General features: G+C 55.1%; 6 protein-coding genes across 6 annotated transcripts; 3 read left to right on the top strand and 3 right to left on the bottom strand.

The window, feature by feature from the left end:
* Positions 1-2,317: 2,317 nt before the first annotated feature.
* Positions 2,318-4,068, bottom strand: RHO25_006540 (uncharacterized protein; the record flags this gene model as incomplete). The annotated part of the gene is made up of 2 exons (XM_023597358.2): positions 2,318-3,741; positions 3,798-4,068. The coding sequence occupies 2 exons, from the start codon at positions 4,066-4,068 to the stop codon at positions 2,318-2,320; spliced, it is 1,695 nt and encodes a 564-aa protein (XP_023452514.1).
* A 742-nt stretch (positions 4,069-4,810) lies between these two features.
* Positions 4,811-5,705, bottom strand: RHO25_006539 (uncharacterized protein; the record flags this gene model as incomplete). Its single annotated transcript, XM_023597357.2, has 2 exons — positions 4,811-5,006; positions 5,059-5,705. The coding sequence occupies 2 exons, from the start codon at positions 5,703-5,705 to the stop codon at positions 4,811-4,813; spliced, it is 843 nt and encodes a 280-aa protein (XP_023452533.1).
* Positions 5,706-6,997: 1,292 nt separating this feature from the next.
* On the top strand, positions 6,998-8,350 carry RHO25_006538 (uncharacterized protein; the record flags this gene model as incomplete). Its single annotated transcript, XM_023597356.2, has 7 exons — positions 6,998-7,043; positions 7,095-7,168; positions 7,310-7,474; positions 7,531-7,754; positions 7,892-7,946; positions 8,028-8,056; positions 8,152-8,350. The coding sequence occupies 7 exons, from the start codon at positions 6,998-7,000 to the stop codon at positions 8,348-8,350; spliced, it is 792 nt and encodes a 263-aa protein (XP_023452332.1).
* Positions 8,351-9,797: 1,447 nt separating this feature from the next.
* On the bottom strand, positions 9,798-13,305 carry RHO25_006537 (uncharacterized protein; the record flags this gene model as incomplete). The annotated part of the gene is made up of 5 exons (XM_023597355.2): positions 9,798-12,394; positions 12,616-12,826; positions 12,882-12,988; positions 13,048-13,091; positions 13,235-13,305. 5 exons carry the CDS (start codon positions 13,303-13,305, stop codon positions 9,798-9,800), a joined length of 3,030 nt encoding a protein of 1,009 aa, XP_023452546.1.
* Positions 13,306-16,509: 3,204 nt separating this feature from the next.
* Positions 16,510-18,048, top strand: RHO25_006536 (uncharacterized protein; the record flags this gene model as incomplete). Its single annotated transcript, XM_065602800.1, has 1 exon — positions 16,510-18,048. One exon carries the CDS (start codon positions 16,510-16,512, stop codon positions 18,046-18,048), a length of 1,539 nt encoding a protein of 512 aa, XP_065458872.1.
* A 559-nt stretch (positions 18,049-18,607) lies between these two features.
* On the top strand, positions 18,608-20,146 carry RHO25_006535 (uncharacterized protein; the record flags this gene model as incomplete). The annotated part of the gene is made up of 1 exon (XM_023597354.2): positions 18,608-20,146. One exon carries the CDS (start codon positions 18,608-18,610, stop codon positions 20,144-20,146), a length of 1,539 nt encoding a protein of 512 aa, XP_023452548.1.
* Between the last annotated feature and the right edge of the window lie 448 nt (positions 20,147-20,594).

The raw sequence follows: 20,594 nt of genomic DNA, 5'->3' as shown, positions 1-20,594 counted from the left end.
CCTTTTTGGCAGCCCAGCCAGCCAGCAGCGAAATCCCGAGCTGGGCTTTTGCGACGCTGCCTCCCTCGCAGCTGGACTTGCCACTCTTCACACGCCGCGATGCCGCCTCTGCGCTGCCGGGCCGCCGGGGCGCGAGGCTGTTTGTGGTCGCGGTGTAGTCGCTGACATGGGGAGCGGTGGGAGTATGCAGGCGGCGTGGCAGAGGGAGCAGTGGCAGCAGCAGCAGCAGCACGACGGCGGGAGAGCTGCTGGCGAGCGGGCGGATCACGAGAACGGCGGGCTGGCTGGCTGGGCTCGCGGGCAGAGAAAAAGCGGCGGGACAGGTTTGGCAGACTTTGGGCACGTTTGGATTTGGAGCTAGCGCAGCTGAAGGCGAAGGTGGCCTTGCTGCGCGCGCCCTGATTCGACCGCTGCGTTTCGCAATCTTCTGGGACGCGATCGTGATTCCGGCACGCCCCCGGCATCGGCTTCCCTGTCGCGCTGTTTCTGCCTGTTCTTGTTGCTGCGCTGCCTCTGCCAGTGCCGTCGAGCAGGCTTATCAGCTTCCTCCTCCTCCATCACCATCATCAGCACCTCATTCCCGCGGCATTCCTCCCTCGTCCGCACCGCTCGTCGCTGCTGTGCGCGCCCGCGACGGATCGAGACTGCGCGCGGCGGCGCGTCTGACGTTGTCGTGCTCTGTCGCCGCAGTAACTCGTGCATAAGCTTTGCTCCAGCAAGTGCTCCCGGCTTTCCCCCTCCCATAGCTCTTGCAGCTGAGCACCAGCACCCAGCGCGAGGCCACAGGCGTCGTCAGCACGACCGAGTGCCACCTCTCCCGTCCTTCCATGCACTTTCGCATCCTCTCACACCACTTCCACTGCACTTGTCGAGCAACACTGCCGATAAGCTGCTGGGCTGCGCCGGCGAGAACGTGGCACAGCACCGTCACAGCTCCGCAGCCTCAAACCACCCCCACAGAGGCGGGTGCAACGCTCGCAAGTCCGTTGTACCCCCTGAAGGGAATGCTCACCGCGTTCAGATCAGATCGCTGCTCCTCATGACCTCCAGCCGAATTCCGAATACTTCCCTCGACCGATCGACTCGAAAAATCCGAATGTCTTCCACCAACGGCCTCACGCCCAAACCCACCTGACATAACGCACTTTCACAAGCAAAGCCCATCAGACAGCTCAACAAAAACGACGCAACTTGCGGTCGGTTGCTTGATACGCGTGGAGTCACAAGTGACGACATTTGCTAGGTGTGCTGTAGAATTGTGCTACGACGCCCAGGTAGCTCACTCCCGGTAGGATGTGCGGGAGTAGTGGTGACACATTGCAATGCGAGTCGCTCACTCAGTATCGACGTGTAGAGTATAAGGTGGGAACAGTAGCGACGTTCAGCTTGGGTGCGAAATCCGTGTACGGCGCTAGAAGTGACATGCCGGCCCTTGCGCACTGGATTCGTGTTCAAGTTTGTGCTGAAATATGGTTCATGAGCATGCTGTCGCGCAGGCAACAAGCAGAATTGATAAGACACTCAAGGAGGACGACCTCCGAAATGGTCAAAATTCCACGCGAATGGCTTGCCATATAGTTGGCTCCAAGCAGGAGCGGCAACTGCCTCCTTGATGACATTCAGGCACGACTCTGCACGAAGTCTCCGAAGCATGATTATCTTGCAACTCTTGACTGCAACAGAGAACGCAACCACAATAGAGCACCATTTGGGATGAACCTGGTGGGCATTAAGCAGCAGCCAATGCTGTGCTTGATTTGACATGAAGTCCGCATTTGGCTCGCTTCCCAGGATGAGGGCTCGTGCCCAAACTCCAATTCATGATTGAAACGTCACTACTATTCTGGTCCATACGTCGGAGCAAAGCCAAGCACTCGTCGGTGGAATATTGAAGTAACAGCCAAAGTCGAACAGCTCGCTACGACGAACCATCATTTTCCGTGCATGCCATGCGAAACCTCCCGCATGCAATCGCAGTGTCACTCAGAGAGCAAGGCTAGGAAAGGACCTCCTCAGACAACAGACACTATCGTACAGTTGAGCCATGAACACGCTGCCGAAGATCACCAACGTGTTCACAACTTCCCCGTTCATAAAGGCTGAATGCCATGTACATGAAGCTACAAAGGGAAAAGTAAGTGGGTTCTGCTCCGAGAGAATTCTACACAGTCGCCGCGACAACAAAACGGCCCAGTTTCGCTGTTGTTGTATAAGAGGTACGGTATTAGCTGCGATTCGCAGACTCATACTCGCTTGCCACTCGCCCCTTTCTCCTCTTCACCTTGAGTGTTATGTACGGTCTCCAGCTCGCTCTTTCTTATTGATTCACCACTCTCAGACCCCCTTGTATCGGCTGTGGAGGATCCGGGCTCGAAGTTCGCAGTGCGTCTTCGTCGCTCACTCGACTTGCTCTGCTGCGTCCGCTGCCGCTGCTGCTTGGAGCTTTGTTGGCGAATGGATCGTCTTCGTCGCTGCGTTGAGCGACTGCTGCTCCGATCGAGCCTTGAGGAGTATGGCCTGGCCGTCTGTAAGGTTGGTATGTGGTATTCGCGTTGTTTGGTTCACTTGGTCGCAGTTCTGTCACTTCTTGTTTTCCATGCTGCTGTTGTCCTGCTGGCTGCTGCTGCCAGACTTCTTGGGGTGGATGCCAGGGCACGTTAGCGTGCTGTTGCGGTTGCTGACCGTATGTCGGCCGCGACCACGAAGCTGACTGCTGATGTTGTGCTTTCGCAGGCGGTGGCGGTGGCGCTGCAGCTCCCATCCACGCCGCTGTGCCCCAATGTTGCATTTCCCTCGGCGGGTTCCCTTCTGGTGGCAACTCTTGCGGCTCCGGCTGCTCTTGCACGCCCGGCAGAATCGTGCTATTCATCACTGGTGTCGTTCCCCAGCCTCCTCCTGCTGCCCCGTTGCTGCCGACGTTTGGACTGTACATTGGCGGACTCACTCCATTCACCGTACTCGTTCCCAAACTGCTCACTGGACTTCCAGGACTCCCATCTCCTGCCCCTGGCATGAAATGGTTTGAGCCTGTCAACTCACTAATTGGCCGGCTCTTATCTTTTCCCCGTGCCCCGCCACCGCCGCCGCTGATATTGTTGACATCTGCCACGGGGAATGAGTCAATCTCGTGCGCGTTCTTGCTGTGGTTGTACATGAAGGTCATGTGATTGTCAGGATAGTAGTCTGATGTTGGAGGACTCTGGTGTTTGTTCTTATTTTGACGCCGGCGGAAGAGGAAGAAAGCTAGGGCCGCGAGGATGAGGACTCCGAGGACTGCGCCAATGCTGGCACCGATGATCGTGCCCTTGTTGTCACTGAATCTGCTGGGGGAGTTGTCATCTGAGCTGGAACTTGTGGAGGTGGGCTTCGGTTGGCTGACTACCACAGATGTTATGACGATGGTCCCGCCGGTGGAGTCGGATGAAGTGACTCGACTAGTGATGGTTGACGGGGGCTGTGAGATTGAGGTGGTGGTGGACTCTCGACTCGAGGAGGGAGTGGTTGCATCGTCTGATGTGGTGGGCTTTGCGGCGCTCGTGCTGTCTCTGGTGAAGGCGGGAACGGCAGACGGTGATTTAGGGATGCTCGCGATTGAAGCGATGGTCGAGAAATTGGGCACATCAATCTCCTCCTTGTCATCCCAGTCACAGCAGGTCGGCTTGTTAGGATCTCGGTTCTTGTCACAGCACCAGCTCCCATCGGGGCACCACATGATGGCTTCATTTCCAGCGGCGGTGTTGTCTGAATGGCTCAATCAGTCCATGCGGTCCGGCGCAGATTCCCCTTGCTCAACTTACTCGAAGTGCAATACTGCGGACAGTCGCCGCCCCAAGATCGATCAGTGCACGTGTACCGCCCATAGTAGTCCGCGTTCTCCAGGTAGCAGAGCCCATTGCTCAAGCACTCCCAATTGAGCGGACAGCATGCGCCGCCATCGCTTGAGCACGATGCATCCGTCCTCGCAACATCGCCGTTTGGATAGTAGCAATTCTGGCCCGAGACCAAGGGGACGAAGGAGTGGAGAAGGACCAGAGTGCCGGCGACGTCGAGGAGTTTCCGCATCTTCATTTTGCTCGCATCACGGAGTGCTGTTTGTGCCTCGTTGGGTGTTTGGGGTGCTGTCGAATGTTCAGTCGAGAGAGAAAATACGAAGTGCCCCTTTCACTCGTCAAAAACGACAGTAGAAGCACATGACCATAAGGAGAAGTTGATGTTTGCTCAAGAAACAAGCTTAGTTGAAGCGAAAGGACGACATGCAGCACGTGAAACTAAGGCCCTTGGCATACGTTCGCCTTCACCTTCAGGTCACACAGATGAGCACGTTCACTCAGCCCGCCTCAGAGGCCGCAGTAGAAGATCGCTGTGGCGCTCGTGGGCTTTCATTCGAGCAAACGTGAGATGCGAGGGCGTCCAACGAAGCTTCATTTGCGATGAGGCGTGAATCATTTCTGGGTGGCCGCTGGTCGATGGTGGCTTGCTGTTGCACAAAGAGTGGAGTACGCGTGCTCGCAACCGGTTTCAGACGCACACATGCACCGCCCGCCTGTACCTCCTGCCGAATGCTGATCGCCCAAGCCAAGCGAGTTCAAGGCATTGTAAGACGGGTGAATGGCCATGATTGCGAGATGGAGATGCTGCATCAATTGAGTTCGTGAATCGTAATTATCCTACCTCTTATAACCCAATGCCCCACGCTTCCTGCGTGGCCTCCATCACCACGTGTCCTGGCCGAATCTCTTTCTCTTCATGACCCCCATTGCATTGCTTTATAGTGGAGTTCCAAGACGGGCCCGTCGATGCCATCTCCCTCTTACTGATTAGGCTTCTCATAGGGCTTGGTATCCACCTTGCGCTCGACAGGGATTACAGTCAAGTTGAACTTCGCCATAGTCAAGCCATAGCGGTCAACAATGCGTGGCTCCCAGTGTTCGGAGAAACGTTCCTCTGTAAGCATCGGGATGAGGTCTTCCACGCGTCCACCGAAGATCGTCAACATTGTCGATGAGCTAACCAAGGTCAGTACATGAGACTACCGCGAGACGTGCAATCTGGACTTACTTGGCGCTGCCAAACATATTGTGGAAGAAGCTCTCAGAATAGTCCTTGTTGGTGCGGCGAGCATCAGCTCGTCTCTTTGACAGTGCTCGTGCAAGATCATCTACGGTGAGGCGAGGTGACCCATCTGGCATCTTTTCACTGGCCTCAGCCAACAGCTGTTGAACGAGCTCAAGGTCTGGCTTTCCCTGGTCTGGCTGAAGCGCGGCATCGTGTCGAGTGAGACTGGCATCGTGTTCGATAGCATTTGGAGCATGCAAGCTGAGGTCTGCGAGATCGAAGCGGTCTTTGGAGTAGGACTTGTTCAGGAATCGAGAGCTGAAGTTCGGCACGAAGAAGCAGAAGGAGCTGGCGAAGTTGAAGGTCTGTCGAATTTTGGTGTTCATCTCTTCGAAACTGATGTTCTTTCCGTCGTGGGGAAGTATGCCGTGGTTCGCCATGGCGTTGAGCATTGGACATGCGGAACGAGAGTCGCCCTGAGAGGGCGCGACATATGGTGGCCAGCTCAGATTGTGACCCGGAGCACCTTTGGGTACTACATTTCCCTCCTTCAGCTTTGGAGTCACGAGGTTGGCAAGAGCGATGCCATTGTCCCAGAGAATGACGCTGAGATCGGTGAGCGCTTCACTGAGCTTCGTGAGAATGCCCATGATGTTCGTGCAGTCTGATGAGAAATGAAAGCAGCAATTTGAGCACAACTTACCAAGCTCTGCGGCGGGCGGGCTTTTCTATCGTGTGGTCGATCGCAGCACGAGCCCGTGCTGTGTGCAGCATAGTGGAGTAACACGCTTGTCTCTGCAGCCACAAGTCTGTAGTCGGACTTGGTTGGAAACCCAAAATATGCCATTGGTTGGTGAGCTGCAGGATGCAGATCTGGCAGAAAGGGTCGCTCCCGAAGCAGCATATGCAACGCGCATTGTCCCAGTGGCCTCGATGTCTTTTCCATTCCAATCGCCGCCATGTTGGTGAGATTCTCGTCATGAAGGCGTGTATCAGGCCGTAGGCCTGCCGGCCAGTGCAGGGAGCATGGTGCTAGCACTTGCGCCCGAACCAGCATCGAGAGCATACCTCCTGGTGCCGTGATAGAAAGGGTCGTGACGAGGGACGCGCCGTGGCTTGTCGGTCTGCAGTGCAGCGGTGGTGCGTGTGAAGGTGCACTACCGCAGTGTCTGCTCTATCATTATTGACGCCACGTCGGTGGTGTGACCTTGTCGCCCGGAAGACTGCTGCTCATCCCCGTCTGCTGAACAGCTGCCAGTTCTGCGCCGAGTACAGGCCTTTGCGGATGCATGTCAGTGGCACTGGATGTAGAATGGAGCATGATGCAGCAAGAGGAAGGCGGGTGCGGTTGGCTGAGTGTGCTCTTGCGACTCTCTCCCTCGCACGACTTGCTACCGGCACCATCACCATCGTAGTGCACTGCACCTTCGTCAAAAGTGCGCATTGAAGCTGGCGCGTCGAACCTTCTGGTGCTTGTTTTCGAGGCAAGGCTCCTGCCGCTCGATATTCATCATGATCTCTTCTCTCTGTTGAATCATCCGAAGAGGCCTCCATCCTAGCGACAGGTAGGACGAGACTGCAAAGTCAGCGAGCTCACGCAGTATCGAACTGGATTTTCAGTGTCCAGCGTGTGGCGATGGTGCCAGCCGCAAGCGGCACTCGTGGTCATTCCAAACACTCAGAGCCGAACATCAGTGTTCACATATTCAGGTCAAGATCAAGCAGTCGTCGGACATGTGGCAGGTGAAGCGCAGCAAGAGACTGCGAAGGATGGATCATACCCACTGTTCAAGGATTGAAGCTTTCGCAGGGCAGGCCTATCGCCTTGAGAGCACCCCGCTTCGGCGGAGAACGTGGCGAGGAAGATAATTGACCACTTCGTTGCCTGCATGCTTTCGACACTTTCCATGCAGGAGCAATAGATTGCAGCAGGGACAGCACGATGTCTCTTTTCCCAGGAGTCGCACTGGTAACAGGCGCGGCATCAGGTACGCGGTCCTGCGATGTCTCTTCAATCCCCGACTGAGCTCGATACCCAGGCATTGGCCAGGCCACAGCCATCTCCTTTGTGCGAGAAGGATGCCGCAAACTTGTCATTGCAGATCTTAATGCTGTAAGTGTTGTTCTCAAAGGCTGTGATATATCTCATCACAGGATGAAGCTTCTGTTACTTGCTCGCACCGCAAAGATAAGGCGATCGACTAGTTCATCTTGATCTCGAGACACATGCTTACCGTCTATTGACTACCTTCAGGCTGGCCTTGAAGAAACAGCACGGCTGCTGCAAGATTGTGTGGAAACCAACAGCTTGTTCCTCGTCATCAAAACCCTGGACATCTCTCAGGAAGCCGAGATCGACGAATTGTTCAAAAGTATTGGGAGAGACTTCGGCCGCATCGATTATGCTGCCAACTGCGCGGTATGCCCACAACGCCTCGCCATGCTGTTATGAGGTTGATTCTCTGACTTCCCTAGGGTGTATTATCCCAACCACAAACATCGCACGAGACTTCCGCTGCCGATTTTGATAAGATCAATGGCATCAATTATCGTGGTTGTTGGCTCACTTCTCGCGCGGAGATCCGGATGATGCTTCGTCAGGAACCACTTCCAACTCATGACGGTCGTCCAGGCAATCGAGGCTCGATCGTGAACGTGGCTTCTCAGCTCGGTATCGTCGGACGGCCTGCTGCCCGTAAGTTGTCCCCGTGTCATACTAGCTCGTCAAACGTTGATGCAGTGCTGACTTGACTTCCCAGCTGCGTATGTCCATGCCAACCATGAAAATGTAACCTCATTCTGCTCTACACCGACTGACACGGACCTTCCAATCCAGATACTGCGCTTCAAAAGCAGCCGTCATCAGCATGACCAGATGCGATGCCATTGACGTAAGTTTGCAATCCTTCCGAGGGCGTGTGCACGAGAGACAAGTTCACCGCTGACAATGACGCTCTTCCAATCAAACACAGTACGCAAAAGAAAACATCCGAGTGAATTGGTGAGGCTGCACTGGCGCCACTTTCTTCTTTTGCGCCTCATTTCCGGCCCCAGCGAGACAGTTCTATGCTAACACATTTCCGCCCCTCTTCGTAGCGTCTGTCCAGGAATAATTGAGACACCCATGACGAGACCACAAATGGAGACATATTCGGCAGCGATAGCAATAGCGCCGATGAATCGACCAGGCACGGCGCAAGAGGTTGCAGATGCTGTGTTGTTCCTGTGCAGCTCAAAGGCTACGTTTGTGCAAGGCAGTGCTATGGTGGTGGACGGAGGATACACGATCAATTGACGGCGTTGCCTCACTTTTGATTTGATGCATACAACCGTACTCCAGAGCGTTCGCATTGGAACCCGAGAAATGCGACGATATCCGAATTTGCCAAGCAGTCGGATCTCTGACCAGCGATGTGAATCCTCGATTACCGGCAGGAGAGACAACACCACGTGAGAAAAGAGTATTGACCGCCGGCTTTGGTCTGAATCTAGCGTCTCATTGCATACCCAAAGCAGTAGAATGATGGAGTGTGTCTCCAGGTTTCGACAACGCTTCAAGGGTGCATAATGCGTGTTCGGCGAATTAGTGAGTCCCAGACTGGGGATGGTGTCACTCTGGCACAAGGGGCGCGGTAGCCACGGAGTCCTGTAAGTCTCTCATTGAACAGAACAGGAGGCTGGTGAACTACTGTGTCGGGGAGGTGGCATGGGGCACTCATCGAACAGCTGTTCATCATCACGAGGATGGAAAGCAAGCAGAAAAAAATCTCTCAACACTCGGGTCCTTCCATGAGGCCCAGTCTCGACCAAATCAAACTGCAACACCCGAACCAATATTCTTCTAGTCGATGGGGCGCGACGGGGAAAAAGTCTGAAAAGCCAGCTGCCGCGCAAAGCGCGTTGCGTGCGAAAGCGGTCTCCAAATCCATCCGAACATCGAAAACACTACTACGTCGTCAATAGCGAATAACAACGACAACAGATCAGCAACCGCTCCCCATCGAACAGGGGGACAACACGCACAGAATACGTGGAGGTAAGGAAAAGAAATGGGTCCAAACCAATACTGTAACATAGTCAACCCACAGGACGATTGTGGACGAACGTGGACGATCATGAGACAAGAAAGCAAGAATTTCAGGCAAGTGCTTGCGCTCGAATTTCGATATCAAGATGCTTGTTCTTTCTGTCCGTGTCGCCACCGAATCGCTGCCGACTGGTGGTAGACGGTAAGTGGAGGGTATAGGGTAATCTACTGATACGCACCAAGTGGACTGCTAGTATGATCGACGACAGGGAATATCAGAGACCGTGACCTGCACGAAAGATGACGAAAAGATGCAGATGTGGGACATGGAGGACAAGCTTCTCCGCTGGGAGAAGCAGCGATTGCGGTGATGATGTGTTCTTGGGAGGCTGGGAGGGTTGGCCATGTGAGAGGGCAGACGAGACGTCCACGTTGAAGGGCAAAAGCATCATGGGCCGAACCTTCACGGGCTACATTTCTACGGAATGAGCACGGCATGGCCGGTTACGGCTTTACGGGCTCCCTGCGAAGGGAGAAGGACAACATGTAGTGAACCGGCAACTCGTTATTTTGAACATTACACCGGAGGAATATCTACAGCGCGCTCCCAAACGAGTGTTGGGACGCAGCATATTAAATCCACTGTCGATGGTGACAAGACTGTATTTGCTTATCCCTAGTATGAAACAACGAGACAAATTGGTATCTTATGCATCTAATCATCTTCCTCCTCGTCAGTCGCCTTGCCGACGATGGTCCATTGGCTCTCGCCGTGTGAATCCCTCTCGTGCTTGAGCGCCAATTTGCTAAGGTGACCAATGATGTTCTCCATCTGGGTGTCGTGCACGCTGCGGTTCTTGCGGCCAAGGTTGGCAAGACCTGGGATCTTGTTGAGGAGGTAGTAAGTGATGGCGATGAAGATGAGGACACCAATGGAGTATGCCCAGATGACAACAACAGTGACAACGTCAGTGTGTCCGTTGGCGGTCTGCTGGAAGCTGGACATTGGGGATGGGAGAGGCTCCTGGTAGATGTTGGGGTTGAGCCAGCCGAAGATACAGAAGAGGGTAGCGAGGATATCGACGCCAGCAATGGCGCCAACGAGCTGCCACGATGGGAGGGTCTGAGCACCACGAGTGACGAAGATGAGCCAGTTCTCAGTGAGGGCGACTTCAAGGAAGAGAATCTCCTGGACGTTGCCATAGTTCTGGACAATACCGCCGGATGGCAGGTACATGGCACCGCGGATGATCCAGGTAGCGATAGCGAGTTCAATACCGAGGATGACTGAAATGATCCAGATCTTTGGCAATTGCCATTCGACTGGTCGTTGTTCGGAGTGAGCGTTATCGTAGGCAACGGCGACGGTGGCCAAATCGGCGAAGAGAGCGATGAAGACGATGAGCTCAGAGCTGATGGTCTCGTTGATGATGATCATGGAGGTGACCAAGTAGATTTCCAAGTGGAGACAAAGGGCGATACGGTACTGGATGTAGGCCTTCATACGCTGGAAGATCTGGCGGGCAGTCTTGATGGCGAAGACGATAGTGGAGAGACCTGGGGCAAGGAAGACGATATCGGCGGCGGCCTGAGCAGCTTCGGTGGAACCCTCGACGGCGATACCACAGTCAGCCTTCTTGAGCGATGGAGCATCGTTGACACCGTCACCAGTCATGGCAGTCAAGTGACCACGCTGTTGCAGCATCTCGACGACCTGGTACTTGTGCTCTGGGAAGACCTCAGCGAAACCATCAGCACGCTCGACGAGATCGTGCTGGGTAGTGCCGGAGAGACCACCGTGGATGAGCTTCTGCGAGTTGTAGACCTTGGTACCGAGGGCAAGCATCTTGCAAGTCTCCTTGGCGATAGCGATGGCATCACCAGTCAACATCTTGACGGGAACACCGAGCTGCTGGGCCTCGACGATGGTCTGCGCGGTATCCTCACGTGGAGGGTCGAACATGGAAAGCATACCGAGGAGGACCCAAGGCTCGTTGTTCTTCTGGTAGGCGACACCGAGAGAACGGAAACCACGGCGGGCGAATTCAGCAGCCTTCTCCTTGAAGAGTTCTGCGGTTTCGCGGGAGCAGTCAGTGAGGTTGAGAATGGCCTTTGGAGCACCCTTGGCGCAGGTGAAGCGGTCGCCGCGGAGCGTGCAGACGGTGGTGATACGCTTGGAGACAGGGTCGAAAGGCGTGAATTTCTCTGTCTTCCAGTCATCCTTGAGGATGTCACGAGCCTTGGGGTAGCGCTTGAGGGTAAGGATGGTGACCTTGTCGATGGGGTCGAGAGACTTGATGTTGTGAGAAGAGGCGAGAGCGGCGCAGGCCATCATCCAGTTAACATCCTCGCCTTCAGCGACGTATGGCTCACGGATGGAGAGCTGGTTGGCGGTAAGAGTACCGGTCTTGTCAGAGCAGAGCACATCGACACCGGCAAGAGACTCAATAGCGGTAAGCTTCTGCACGATGGCTTGTTGCTCAGCGAGGTAAGCAGCACCGACGGCCAGAGTAGTGGTTGTGACGACGGGAAGACCGACTGGAACACCAATAATGAACAGAATCAGGACGTAGCCGAGGAGGGTGTTATCGGACTCCTCTGGGGTAGCGATCTTGAGGTTGCGGAAGAAACCACCAATCCAGGCAGCGAGAATCCAGAACATGACGAGGACGAGCAGAGCCGTACCGATGCTGTTCATGATAGCCTTGAAGTGACCTTGATCCTTGGCGCCCTGGACAAGAGTAGCAGTGCGACCGACGAAGGAGTGCTTAGCGGAGGTAGTGGCGACGGCGTAGGCCTTTCCACGCTTGCAGCCAGTGGTGTAGTAGACAATGTCTCCCATGAACTTGTCGACGGCGAGCGATTCACCGGTGATGGCAGATTGATCGGTAGCGACGATGGAGTGGCCCTGGTGTGCGATTCCCTCACCCTCATCACCCTCAGCGTCTTCAGACCCAGCTGGGTCCTCCTCTGGGTTCAAAGCATGCTGTTCGCGCAACTCCTTGTACTTCTCGAAATCCTCGGGCTGTTCGTAGTCACAGATGAGACGAGCGTCGGCTGGCACGACTTGACCTTCCTCGATGATGATGATATCACCGGGGACAAGCTCACGAGCCTTGATATCCTGTTCCTGACCATTGCGAATGACGGTAGCCTTCATGGCAATATCTCCCTTGAGTTTTGCGACGACATCGGCGGCTTGCTTTTCCTGGTACCAACCGACGATAGCGTTAAGCATCAAAATACCGATAATCACACCCAGATCGATCCAGTGGCGGAGACCAGCAGCGAGGAGGACAGCGAGTTCCATGACTGCCAAGAAATTAGCTCATGTCCTGCTCATGTGCAAGGTTGTGCAGGGCCTGCAGTGGTGCGGGATGGTGCAGTGCCAAGGAATTTGCGACGGGAGCTTGTGCGGAGCTTGCAGCAAAAGCAAATCCCAGAAGCGAAGGTGTGGCAATGACACGTCCATTGAGCAAGCATTGCGTGTGCAATACTCGCCGGAAATGATCGGGAAGCTGTAGGAGACTCACCGTAGAGAATTGGTCCGCGGAAGAAGCCCAAGAACTTGAGGAACATGTTCTCCTTCTCGGACATGATTTCGTTGAAGCCGAACTTCTTGCGGCGAGTCTCGACATCGTGGTCAGAGATACCCTGCTTGATGTCGGCCTCGAGCCAGTCGTCAGGCACGTGGCCGTCATCGTTGGCGACGGCGGCGCCAGCCTTGGGACCGCTCTTCCAGAACTGCGTGCAAGTCAGTGAGGTGCACAGTGCGACGAGGTGATGAGTGCCCACGAACCTGCCACGACTTCTTTGGCTTCTCCTCCTGACCCTCAGCAGCTTCCTGAGCAGCGAGCTTTGGATCTCTGTAGGTGGAGATGTACTTTTGGAGTGCGGTGTACTCGTCTAGTTCGTGCTGGTTAGATTCCATTCCGAAGTGATGCAATTTGGCGGGCTTTATTTACCTAGATCCTCGATGTTGCCCGGAGCCTGCGACCACTTTCTCGATCTGCAGGTGCTGTCAGTGGCTGTTGCCGCGTGGAAGAGCGCTCGCCGCGAGTCGACGCGGCACCGTCGCAGGTCGTTACGAGCTCTGCGCACGGCGGCATCGCGAGGGCGCGCGGCGGCGGCGATGGGGGATGCAGTGCATACCTCGCGGCGGCGCCAGCTTCGCCATTCTGCTCCAGGTCCTTGTCGGAGAAGCTCACGCGCGGAGCGGCCATCGTGCCGTGTAGCGATGCAAGTTAATGTCGCTGTCGATGGGTGACGCTCGTCGGTGGGTGGTGAAAGATGGAAAGACGCGCTGAAGGGAAGAAGGCTCGGACAAGAGTGCGCGAGCTGGCGAGGATAAATGGTAGCGCACTGGAACACTAGCGATGGATGGGCGCGGGCTGTGCCGCCGTGCCGAGCTTTCGTCAGTGGACTCAGTAGCGAGGGAGACCCATGCGCTGGAGATGGAGGTGGTGAATGGGAGCAGGCCACGGTCGGACCGTTGACAGATTATGCCAATAACGTAATCCACAGGCCGCCACACGCGATACCGCGCTGCTTCGGCGGACGAGCGTGAGGCATTTTGCGCGGGAGCCCACCGTGCGTGCTGCTGAGGCAGGCCCTGAAAGGCCCGAACAAAACCCACGATTGACTGCGAAGGTTTGGCCGCTAGCCCCCGACGCGGCTAGACTGGCTGCAGCCCGCCCACTGGCCTGATGCAAAACTGGCCGGTGCGTCGGCGATGAGGCAGCTCGTCCGCAAATCAGTGCGCTGCGAGCTGCTGACCCGAGAGGTTCCCATCGCTCCCAATGCGCGACGCGGGCGAGCTGCAGCAGAGCTCCTCTCGCAGGCACGGCGGCGGCAGACAAGCTCGCAGCTCCAGAGCTGCCAGCCACCGATGCGTCCCGACGAGGGCAAGCGTCATGATGTCAAGCTCTTCCAGATGCCGCTAAGAGCCTTACAAGAGATGCACGGCTCTACATCGCGACAAGTACCTCCGCAACCTTCGCGAGGCTCTGGTGTCGTGGCGGCTCCAGGCACGCCTGCAAGCTCGCAAACATTTGCCCACACGACGCCCACACGCCGTCCAGCGCGTCACGCTGCGGATCTCCGCTGTCGTTTCGTCGATAATTATCTCCCAGACGCTTGGCCAATTTCGGCGGCGCTATGGTGCTCCAGGCGCGGCGCCCGTCTGCGATGGAACGCAGCTACACGGGAGCCATCGTGGACACGAGGGCGAGCGCCGAAATGAGGGCTCCATCGTGGAATCGTGCCGCCAGGCAACGCCCACAACAAACACCGTCACCACGTCAGAGCAGACTGCCGACGGGTGTGCTACTGCGAATGAATGCACGAATGAGATTGCCGCCGTCTATCGTCGCGTTCAATGCTGTAGTGTGGATAGCTTCATCTCCCACGCGCAGCACCACATCAGTGCGCTGACACCTGTTCACATGTTCCTTCATTTTGCCCTTCTCCAGTGAGGCCACACGTATCGCATGTCCTGGAACGGCAGCCCTACGCCCGCCGCGACATCGCGATTTGCGAGTCTGGGTGGGCTGCTGCACGCTGCTGCCAGGATGCCGTTTCTTCGGTTTGCCTGCGCCGTGGGAGCAACTTGATGCTTCCACGACTCGCGTGCTCGCCTGCAGGGTCATCCGCCTTCTGCCGACTGAAGGTTGAGCTTGTGATTCTGCCAGAACGCAGAGCCGGCATTCGCTTCCTTGCAGAATTTTAAAAAGCGCAACCAAGCAACGTATGTCGGTGGGAACACACCGCTCGAACCGATTGTCGGCGCGTACATGAGCGATTTTTGTCTTCACCTACATACACACCTCAGTGCCGCATAACCGTAGCAGAGCAGACGCGCCCGAAGCGGGTCTGCCACCTCTTGACGTTGCTTGGAAGCCCATCCAAGACCCTCTCCACGCCGGATCCTCCCCTTCAACGAACATCGCTATTCCGATGCGTCCACATCGTCCGCACGCTGCCCGCGGTGCACCGTAAAGCCTGGTCCTCGACGTTTGTTGCGACCGTTAAACGTTTCACTGCCTGCCCTTGGCTTCTTGTCGAAGACGCACTCACTTCCATTTCCTGCCCGCCCCAAGACTCTTGGACTCGATATCACCGCGACACAAGCAATTGCGACCACGGGCTCCAGCGACACCTATTTGCTGTCTTGCAACCCCCCCAAATTTGCGCGCCAGTATCACGACCGCGATCAAGCTGGTCTTTGTGCTATCGCAACGTCTGCGTGCCCAGAGAAACCGCTTGGCTTTCATCTCCATGTTGCACATCAACCTTGCTCGACACCCTATTCTACGACATTGCAACTCTTGGCTGCCATCACGAGGCAGTCCTTTGTGCCATACGGAGATGCTGCGTGAAATCCCCCAAAGGGAGTGGGAGCTGGCCATTGGATCTCCGAGCTGAGCATTCGCCTCACTACGCGCGTCAGCGATAAGGCGGCATGACGAGCACTGATGCATATGCGTGAGTGGTGTGTTGGAAGCAGTACCTGCGTCACGCTGCTTCCTGCATCCATGCCTACAGCCTAATCGTTACTTTTGCCATCCTGTCATCATGCTCAAAGCTTTGCAAGCATTTTTCGCCCGGACTTGCCGGATCCTAGCACGCCTAGCTCTGCTGCTTGGTACGCCACTGATACTGGAGATTCTTGGGATCGCATTCTTGTGCAGACGATCACTGGGGCCCCATTTGCGGACGGACGTATGCTGCCCATTGCCTTGGCGGATAGTGTAGGCTTTGATCCCGAGAGAATGGTTGAGCAGAATCACGAGGACCTGGTCCAGACATCAGATGTCATGCTGGTCGCAGTTGGATCTGTACACCAACAGCGTGAAGAACCGGGAAATGCAGAGAGGTGACACCTTGTTCTCAACCCGAACTTGCTTGAACTAGGACCGGAGCACATGATCCAGGCACAGCAAAGCTCATCGCACTCTGTAAGCTCGGGGCGAGAGGAACACCACAGTCAGTTTTGTGAATTTGCAGATATGGCTTCAGGTGAGTAAGGACTGTTCGCGCGCCTGCCTTGAAACTCAGTTTGTGGGGTAGCGGCTGCCGAATGTATTCGCATTGTCAAGTCCGACGGTAAGTCCAGCGAATTCGAACAGCACCCATTGTTGGTGTTGCTGTGCCAATTCGCTACATTCCAGCTTCATTACTACCGCTCTAGTAATGCAATGGAGCTCGCTCAGAGCACAGCTCATGTGCCTCCACACCTCAAATCATTTCATTGCAGCGAATGGCAGCCTGCGGCCATCACTGATCTACAACAGTCTCCAGAACTTTGCCCGCCTCACTGGCGGCTTGAGCACCGACGAAGCCTGAAATCCATTCTAACGAGCCGAATTGGTGGAAAACGAGTCACGACTCCACGCAAGCAACAAGGTTGGAAGCGATCAATGGGTCGAATGAAGGATAGCGACGACTACATTACAGCACGAGCAGCAAACCCGTGGACTGGTCTCATATCGCCTAGCCCAGGCACGCAGACCCCGCGCACACCCGAATCACCTGGACATGCATTGAACTTGCGGAAGAATGCAGTGCAACAGATCTCGCCGACGCACGCAGTGAAGAGACGGCCAGTCCTGACGAAAGCCAACGAAGGCAGGAAAGTGAGCGGGGGAAATGGAAGAGCTGGAGCAAACGTGAACGCACAGGACAGGACAACACTCAGCACCACAACAGGCGAGAGGCAGGATGACCAGTTGGTCCACATGCCATCAGCTCGAGAGCCACAACCATTTGCATACCCAGGCTACACAGCAGAGCAGATTGAGGCATTGGAACACTACAGGGACAAGGCGAGACGGGTATCAAGTGAAGGATACGACCGTCGTCGGTTTGCAAGCGGCCAAGCCAATGTTGCTACCGTCGAGGACCATGAAGGAGCTTATGCCAACTGTTCGCGCCTTCACGATCGATCATTTACCCCATACAATGCCTGCGACGAGGAACCAACAATTCCCGCACCTCCGACTCTGACAGTCCGGAAACGAGACAATCTGAACGCAAAAATAAGCAGAATCTTACATCGCGGCCAGCCCGCACAGGATACCGCTGCACCCACCGCTGTCGCAGATCAGGTACAGGTTACCGCAAATGTAACGCCAAGATCTCCTCAATCGTCTGCTATCCACTGCCCAGATAATTCAATAAAAGTTCAGGGAGATGATAATGAACTGCACGGTAGAAGTCCAGCTTCTCCCCGACGTTCCAGGAAACAATACGCCCAGCGAAGCTCGGCGGCAGCGGATCATAAAGTTTGTATGGACAAGTGCTCGGCGCCCAGAACAACTCCTGACATTGCCTGCAACATGTACGTCGGATGTCGGTCTGCGTCTGCGTTGGACGATAATAGCTTCGCGCATGATTCGACTTCATCAAGATGTGCGTTTGCCGGTTCGGAGTCTGTGCCAGATCTTCGTCATCTGCCGCGTGTGCGACTCGTCAAGCCGGAACTTGCTGCTGTCCCACGAGCTGCTGCTGCGACAGCAAGCGGTAGAATTGGCAACAGACAGTGCTCGTTGGGATGCGAAAGGGATGTGCAGAGCGGTGCTTGCGTGGAAAGACGTGTCAATTCTACAGGATCTGTCATAAGATCTACTTCTTTATTCGAAAAGTCCTCCAGTCTACAGTCTGAAGGTGAGAAGGTGGATCACTTGGAGCATTTACTCGATTACCTGCTTGTGTTCCTTCGCTACTTGGGCTCACTTCAAATGCCTAGAGTGGGCCTCTTCGAGTTATTGCAGGACCCAGAAGTTCCGACAAAAGATAAGGTCGAAGCACTGAAAGCTATTCTATCGTTAGCAGGGCACGCACTCGCTGTCTGCACATTGCTGGCGATGCTTTGGAAGCTAGGAATATCACTCCTGCAGTTCTTTGAGGTTGTCTTGTGGCCATTCGTTCTACCGCTGCGCATGGTCAAGTGGATTTTGATCAGATAGCACATCTATCATTCCTTCTGAGGTTCCGGCCACTGCACGTGTGATTCACTTGCTCTCTCCCAAGCTACGCACATCCGAGTCTTGTCTCGGACAGATTTGTGCGGCACCGTGATGCCCTTGGTCAAGCTGGTGGGCAGAGAATCAAAGTCGTGGCCAGAGAACAGGCTTGTCTCAGACCAACTCTCACGACAAGATGTTGACCAGAGTCAAGCCAGGCAGCAGAAAACGATATGTCTTTCAGGAGAAAGATGCGCTATGTCGCGATGACTTCGAAGGCTTCATCGTTGGTGCTCTACGTGAACTTCACTTCAGTAACCGGAGCAACTTCGCGTCCGAAGCAAACAGCTTTGCCCACTCGCTTCGAGACTCTCGCACAAACACGCACACGGCGCGTCCGGAACGCCAGACTGCAAAGTGCGCGTAGCATCTTGCCGCGCCGAGAAGGTACTCGCACCTGAAGCAAGCACACAACACATGCTGACCACCCTGACTTCTCCAGATCATCGAGACACAGTCGACCAATCGATCCGCCGTCGCCGCCTGAAGACCAGTGGCCGCCATGCCAGAGCCAGAGCCAGTCGCCGCGGCCACCACCTCCATGGTTGAGAAACTTCAGGCCAAGTTTCTCAACCTCTCTCACGCGTATACGGATGGCCAAGGCATCGAGTGCTGCGCTTCCCTCATGTTCGACATCCTGCTCGATTGCAGAGCGATCGACAAGGAGACCTTCAACGGTCTCCGCCCGACAGATATCTGGGCTCTCGATACAGTCTGTCAGGACGCCATTCAAATGACCGGAAATGCAGCACAATGGGCGCTGGCTCCGCGACGAGATCCATCAGCCGAGAATAACCTGGTGAAGTTGCGCTTCCGACCTGGAAACGCATCGAAGTTGAATCCGAAGTACGACAACGATCCGCTCGCGCTCCGCCTACACATTCTGCGCAGAGATATGTGCGAGCTGATGATCATGGACTCGAGTAGCTCCGAGCTCGTACATCTGGCGACCGACGTGCTTCGATTATGTTCTGGAAAAGCCACGATCGCACACTTCTCGAATGGACAAATGCTTTGGCTAGACGCGGTGAGCCTCCCGCAGGACCTCAATAATACATACCTCAGGTATACTCTATTCGATTGCGCTCTCCTGACGCTCATCTGCATCTCCCGCTGGTATGCTGCTTGGTTCGACAGCATGACACCAGCTACGTGGGCAAAGCGATCTGTGAGACTTTGGGCTCAAAATGTCCCTGGAACTGGAGCAGTCACACCACTTCCTCCACACCGAAACCAATTTCGAGTTACGAATCTTGCGCTGTCTAGCAGGCAGATATATCAGCGACAGAAGCTAGATCACGCGCTGCGAGAGCTGCTGGCCATACCTTTCGTGACTCCCCTCGATACAATAACTGCTGCAAACCCCGATCCGAGCAAGGAGGGAAATAGTCGCTGGTACAAGAGAGGACGAATGGTCGTAAACGTCCTCAAGATTGTCATTGAAGGTCGTGCCTTGCAACGCGATCCACAAGACGAGACTTTCAGCACTCTACTGTTCGATTATGCCCAGAAGGCTTTGGATAACATGTTCATCGCAGCAAAGATCCAATTTCGCCTCCCAGCGAACCCGACCACGCCTTCGATTCACGTACCTTCACCGAGAGGCCCAGAACCAGAATACAACGACCACCGTGGCCGGCGCCAGTGGCTCATTCTGACGACACTCGATTCTCTCCACGGTACGGAGCCTATTATGGAAATTCGACAGGATATGGCTCTCAGCATCTTGCAGCAAGTCGAGGGCGAAAACTTGATCGTACGAATGAATGGGACGAGCGGAAGAGCTGCTTTGCACGCCGTGCAGGACAAGGATGTAGGCTGGAGGACGGAAATGCTGAGATATGCAGAGTTCGCTATCGTAGCTCTGGCCCAGCACTTGAGTGCGAGGTTCGATGGGCGGGAGATCAAGCTTATGAACAAGCTGGTCGAGGCGAGGAAGAGACCTTGGCAGACGGAAGATGATGGAGTGGGGGCGAGAAGGAGGTCGAGGCAGTATCCGGAGACGGTGAGCTACACCGATGGTGCTTGGAAGGAGACTTGATTATTTGGGAAGAGGCCTTGACAGTACCATGGCGGTGGGATGTTTTGGAACTTGACTTTACTGGGTAGCACAAAGTCTGCTGGATGGACGAGGATGGCAATCCATGGCTGAGGCATATGGATACTTCATCCTCTACCAGCTACTAGAGTCTGATATTAGGGTCTTGGCTTGTGCCTCAATAACGAATCCTTTTGGTGATGCCACTTGGAATCCGTACATAGTCAAAGCCAAAAGACAATTCTGAAATTGATGGAAGACACCTGTTCTTGTAGATTCGGCCAGGAAGAATGATGTGAAGCGTAAGAAAGGAAAGGACGAAGTACAGCAGCGCGGACTCAAGTCCGTCAGGCACGGACACTTGCATATGCCAACATCCATCCAGCTCCAGCTGTCAACAATGATTGCCCTTCCATAGCACATCTGGCTAAAAAAAGGTCGATATCTTGCC

This window comes from Cercospora beticola, chromosome 4 (assembly GCF_033473495.1).
Source record: "Cercospora beticola chromosome 4, complete sequence".
Taxonomy (NCBI): Eukaryota; Fungi; Ascomycota; class Dothideomycetes; order Mycosphaerellales; family Mycosphaerellaceae; genus Cercospora; species Cercospora beticola.
Note: the sequence above shows the minus strand (reverse complement) of the source record. Positions and strands in the feature narration are given on the sequence as shown.